Raw genomic sequence first — 6,111 nt, 5'->3', positions numbered from 1 at the left:
TGGGACCGACATGATCAACTCGGTGGGACCGATGTGCTGGTGTTAGGGTAAAACCTAAACTCGGTTTGACCGATTACACAAAGTCGGTGAGACCAATCTTGGTAATAAGCAAAAAGAGAGTTGGTCAAGCAAACTCGGTGGGGCCGATTGCACATCTCGGTGAGACCGAAATAGTTGCAACAAGCAACAGAGAGTTTGCAAGCCCATCTCGGTGAGACTGAGATCCCATCGATGAGACCGAACTGATTAGGGTTTCTGGCCGTGTCTATGTCAAGTGAATTCGGTGGCGCCGGATGAATCAAATCGGTGGGGTCGAGTTTGACTTTAAGTTTTGGACATATTTGGAATTGAGAAACTGGTTGAGGGCTTCGGAGCATATCATTAAGCACTTTGAGCAAGTAGACCATTAAGCAATACCTCATCCCCTTTTAATAGTATTGGCTTTTCCTATGGACTCAATGTGATCTTGGATCACTAAAATAGAAATGAAGAGTCTTGAGCTTTTGCCAATCTTTGTCCTTAGCATCTTCAAGGGGTTCCACATCCTCTTGTCCATGTCACGCCTTTGTTGAACTTTTCTGAAATATACTTAGATAAAAATATTAGTCCAACAAAAAATATGTTGACATTAATTACCAAAATCGCCCAAGGAGCACTTGTGCTTTCATCCTGGAGCGAGAACTAACTATTGTGCAAACATCTTATAAAGCAATGCTACTATTAGATGGAGACTCTCTGGTGTGCAAACATCTTTTATTCAAAATAACACTTCAGCAGGAAAAAAAAACAATGGGCGTTATAAATCGAAAACTCACAGGGGGGCGCACCTGACAAGCCTTGTCCGAACGCTTGATTGCCTGGCGATTCGCAAAGTAGTTGAATCCTGCGCAAGGGTACAGTAAGTTTAAAGTTTCAACATTGAAACTGATGTTTTTTGCATTTGAAAAATCTAATTATCTTGCTCGCTTGTACCAGGTCTCAGAGATAAAATTTTGAGATTTTTTTGGTGGGTAGACACAAAATACTTGATTTTTATCGATCGCTCGTACTAAATTTTGACATTGATTTTTTTAAGTAATCAAAATATATTCAAAATGGATCTTATAAGAAATGGTGCTCATGAGGAACACGAATATGAAAATAAAACTTAATTGGGAATTTCCGTTTAGAGTGAAAGATATAGAACTTTGAAAATCGGAAGCCGGAATAAAAAGCCCGCACCAGGGACTTGCATGCCCCGCGACTCTTGTGCCCTAAATCCTCACTCCGTTATAGATAGCATATGACCCGATACAGAAAAAATGAATCGACATACATAACCAATGAACGAGGTGCTTGATGGAAAAAAAAACCAACAAACCAGGGCTCAATCATGAACACACCATTGTCACTTTATCTATTGTTGCCAGCATTGTTACTCAATCAATGATAATATTCAAGATGCGGTCTGGTCAATATTTCCTTCAATAAGCTCACCCACCATACATGGAGTATATACAAATGCCTAATATATGCCATTTGAATGGCCATAGTAGTTACTTTTTGGGCTTGGGCATGAGTTGCCAAGATGATAGCCCACCACTTTGTCAAATAGACAACTTCCTTGTAAGGATGTAATCCAAGAATATCAAAGTGTTTGGGGTATTCATCGGCATCAAATTTAATGTGTAAATAATCATCATTGTCAGAATCCCAGTCAAATCTCTCTTTCGGCAAAGCAGCAGGTCGGGCGTGAGCACGAGCAGCAACAGGTCCAGAATCAATAGTCATTAGTTTCTGGACCTGCCCTTCTCGTCGTCAAGGGCATAAGAGCTAAGAAGAAGCGGCCCAAGCGCAGCCTTCCCTCGCTCAAGCGGATGCGTCGGCGCCTGGCCACATCCAGAATCAACAGTATCCACTCCTCGACCTTGCTGGGATTTCCTTCTTCCGTACATGTAGGCGTAGGCAGCACATTGCCGCTTGACAACAACTACAATAGGGCGCAGTTCGAGCACAAGCTTCGGGATGCCGCGCCCCCGTTCCTATCATGCTCACGGCTAGTTGCTTCGTTGGGGTCTTCAGGAACCCTATTGTAATCTAGCTTTTGATTTTAGGGTGTGTTGTGCTATTGTGTAGGGACCTTGTTGTAAATTCAACTACTAACTAGTAGGCTTCATATCTTACCTGAAACATTTTTCACGGGATCTGTTCCGTCTGAAGCCGCGCTGTACCGAAAATCTGTTTCAGTGCGAGCCGTATACTGCTTTTGCAGGATGCGTTTTTGAGATATCTGCTGAAGTTCCTCTAAGGATCTCAGCTTCATAGTGACCCATGCATCGCATGCATGCTGCTTGTTCCTTGGATCATCCACAAATCATCCATGGGGCCCTATTAGCAAACACTAGTATATAGTACATTTGTATCCCTAATTTTTTTTTCTTTTTTACATAGCCGATGCATTGAAAATGCATTAGTGAAAAATTACAGTACTAGACAGTTGACATCCATAGGTACGTGTAGATTTTTTTTCTTCGGAAAATTTATAGTACTAGACAGTTGACATACCTGTGGTCAGAGAGTTAGCTAGGGAAGGTCTTTATTGGCAGGAGGTCTTGTATTGGGCACTCCGTCAATTCAAGGAGTCTCTTTTCCACTCTTTTTGGTTCAAAAACTCTATTATCTTTTTCATCGCGAGAACAAGATATTTCTATAATAACCATGTTTGTGCTATCTCAAATTAGTATACCCCTAGCTTGTGCCAGATATCGTCAGTTATATCGCATTATAAATTTAAACATAACAGCAGGTTATTCAGAATTTTCTTAGTCGACATTTTCGTACTTGTGCATGATATGTTTAGCAAATTAAAATTTGGCATACATATACCATGTTCACCTTCAGTAAGTTGTATGTTGGCAAAAACATGTACCGAATCTAGTCATGATAAACCATTGAGTCGCAGCTCCGAATGGGTAGAACGACACTTTTCTGTTGGGCAACCATACAAGGAAACAAAGTAAACAAAATCATATGAAGCAATAGTACTTAGCCGGCGACTCTTGTTTGCAAACATTTATTATTTGAAATAATACCCACGGAGGGACAAAACGATGGGCACTCTAGACATTATATGACCCATTATTGAAACTTAATATCAACGCATATAGTTTGCTCCTACATAGAATAGTATATAGTACGTAAGAAATGAACCTACACACATAAACCAAGAAGAAGCCACCTAACGGGAAAAAATCATGGACAAGCCAGGGCTCAAACATGAAGACACTGCTTTAAGATTTTTTTTCCGAAAAGGGGATAACCCTGGCTTCTGTATCATGCGATGCACTCATCCATGCCATCTTTAAGATGTGCTCTGCTTATTATGTCCTTCATTAAGATCACCAACCATACATGGACTATACACAAACGACTCATATATTCCGTTTGTATGGTTAACATAGTAACTTTCTGGGCGTGAGTTGCCAAGATATTGAACCTTTGAGTTTTTCAAATGATAGGCCACTACGCTAAACATTTGATTCAGAAAGACAACTTCCTTGCAAGGATGGAATCCAAGAATATCAAAGAAATTGGGGTATTCATTGGGATCAAATTTAACTGTAAAAAAGTCATCATTGTCAGAATCCCAGTCAAATCTCACTTTCCCTGAAGTTTTAGCACCAACATGAGCAGCCTCGTGATGAGTGTCAGACACATCATGTACCATCCAAGGTGCATCCATTTTGCGCTCAAATTTTCCTAGATGTAGGGCATACTGGGCAAGGTCATGTTCATACTTTAAGATCCACTCCATCCGTTGTTCACTTAATTCACTCAGGATCCAAACCCGTAGTTGGGACTTTTCAATTATTCCAAAGTACACACCTTTCTCTGATCTCCCTAGATACGGTTTTCCAAATATCTTGCCCTCACCATATGATGGTGTTCTAATCACTTGATATATACCGTTTGACAATGAAAGCCTGAAAAAAAAAACCATCGCAATTAAGATGCACACTACATATAAAGCATTAATTAATTAAAACTCTAGCATCTAGCTGGACGATGCTAATAAATAGGGTAATGCAACGGGTTGTTGTCTAATTTATGTATGTGACACGAGCAAGAAATCAGTGCATTGTTTTCTCACAATGAATATAATCGTATTGTACGCCCACCCATATTTCTAAATTTCTTTTTGAATGCAGTACCCAACTAATTATTTTACATGCCTTGATAATATTTTAGGACCAGATTGTACTCTCACTAACTAATATAGCTTTTTATGTTAGAAAACAATAGATCAGTGTATATACCTCAAAACAAAGGAACCTCGACAGTGCACATAAAGTGCTCCTTGATAATACACTGCATAGCGTTGGCGTGGCCCCCAAGATAGCTCAGCTCGATCTTTGAGCATGTCTCCAACTGTTCCTGCCGGCTCTCCCTGGCGGACGAAATCCCTCTCCTCCCACTGACCAGTCCTTGATGATAACAAGTTCAACCTCCAAATAGTCGGTGGCCATTCCGATTCCATTAAGCGGCTCTTATCATTATCATTGCTGCTTCTTCCTTTGGCTGCTCTGAATGCAAGCTTGTTAGGCGCGCAAGGTATGGCAGGGATCGTCAACAGCTCATAGTGCGGCGACACAGCAGGATCAAATGCAAGGTACACGCCGGCACAAAGATCTTGCCGGGGCGGTACCCTTAAGATCCTCATCAGTTCCATCAAGTGGCGCATGTCATTATCCTCATCCACAGATGACCGGTCTAGCGACGGTGGCTCCCCGGGCACTGCAGGATCAAGCGCAACGGGTGCCTGACGGGGCCAGGGTAGAATTGTCCACCGCCTCGTCGCCGGGTTAAGCACGCAGAGCTCGCCCGGTCCCATGTTGCAGAGGAGGAGGCCGTTGCTGTGGTCCAGGATCGACCACCACCAGCGCCGGTCGTTGTCGTCGGGCAGGAAGTCAAGCATGGGGTCGATCATGGAGTCGGAGGAGGGGCGGGCGAAGAGGTGCGGCCGGCAGTGGTCGATGTAGTTGATGAAGAGGCCGTGCACCTTGTTGGTAGTGAGAAACCGGCGGCATGTATTGTGCGCCGGCCACGACCGGGCCGCGCTCATCGCAGGCAGGCGGCGGAGGACGTGGGCGGCTTTCGTCAACATGGCCATGGCCATGGGTGTGCTGGAGGCGAGCGATGGCTTTGGTGGGCGGCGCCGCGTGGCGGCTGCATGCGCTGTGACCGAAGATGCATCGATCCTGAACGTCAGTCAAATGCGCCGGCTGTGGGCTAGGTTAAGTCAACAGGCCCAGCAAGTGCCGTCAGGTGGGCTGGTGTCGTGCCTTGTGTGCTTCATAAAGTACAATCAGCTTGCCGAAACCCCCTCCAAAAAAAAGCTTGCCAAAATAAATAAATACAACAGCATACCTATCCACTGTGTCTCTTAACTGTGTTCATCTCCCCCGAGTTCGGTTTAGTATGTACGGTTCTCGGTCTTTTCCCTGGTAGTATGTCACTTGAAACTCAGAATTGTTCCGTTCCCGTAGAAAAATATATATTAGGATGTTTCATTCACCCATCAAAATAGACACTCCTATAGATTAGGCCATCACTGCACCCCTAATCCCGACACTCGTGCTTTTGATGAGAATTGCCAATGAAAGTCTTCCATGGTTCATTACTGATAACATTTCATGATCTACAAACAACCTGTGAGCAAAATTAATTCTGGTGATAACATTTCATGTCTGGTTTGATCGACATCGAGCGAGATCCACTAGGGAGCGACAACTGGAGCCGAGGATGGCAGCGACGTGTGTCGAGGATGTCGAGGAACGGAAACATCTTCCTCCCTTTTGCCCGCCACAAAAAGGATGACCTTATTTCGGGTTACTCCCATTATCCTGCTACATGATTTTATTTAATATATAGCCTTGAGGCTTTTCTGCAAAAACAAGGACAAAGCCAATAGGAATAGAAATAGAAAGATCATCTTCTTTACTAGTTGGTGAAGGAAATATGCCCTAGAGGCAATAATAAAGTTGTTATTTATATTTCCTTATATCATGATAAATGTTTATTATTCATACTAGAATTGTATTAACCGGAAACTTAGTATATGTGTGAATACAT

At 43.0% G+C, this 6,111-nt stretch overlaps 1 protein-coding gene across 1 annotated transcript; it reads right to left on the bottom strand.

The window, feature by feature from the left end:
* Positions 1-3,340: 3,340 nt before the first annotated feature.
* LOC147963730 (uncharacterized) lies at positions 3,341-5,280 on the bottom strand. The gene is made up of 2 exons (XM_087529677.1): positions 4,296-5,280; positions 3,341-3,962 (listed from the first exon to the last, which is right to left on the bottom strand). The coding sequence occupies exons 1-2, from the start codon at positions 5,153-5,155 to the stop codon at positions 3,341-3,343; spliced, it is 1,482 nt and encodes a 493-aa protein (XP_087385803.1). The 5' UTR covers positions 5,156-5,280.
* Positions 5,281-6,111: the final 831 nt, after the last annotated feature.

This window comes from Triticum urartu, chromosome 6A (genome assembly GCF_056163025.1).
Source record: "Triticum urartu cultivar PI428250 chromosome 6A, HENAU_Tu73, whole genome shotgun sequence".
Lineage (NCBI taxonomy): Eukaryota > Viridiplantae > Streptophyta > Magnoliopsida > Poales > Poaceae > Triticum > Triticum urartu.
This window is presented reverse-complemented; position numbering and strand designations above follow the sequence as displayed.

Coding starts and splice junctions, on each gene's coding strand:
- LOC147963730 (XM_087529677.1), bottom strand. CDS start 5,155: ATGGCCATGGCCATGTTGACGAAAGCCGCCCACGTCCTCCGCCGCCTG. Junction 3,963..4,295: donor CGAGGTTCCTTTGTTTTGAG/GTATATACACTG, acceptor TTTTTTTTTCAG/GCTTTCATTGTCAAACGGTA.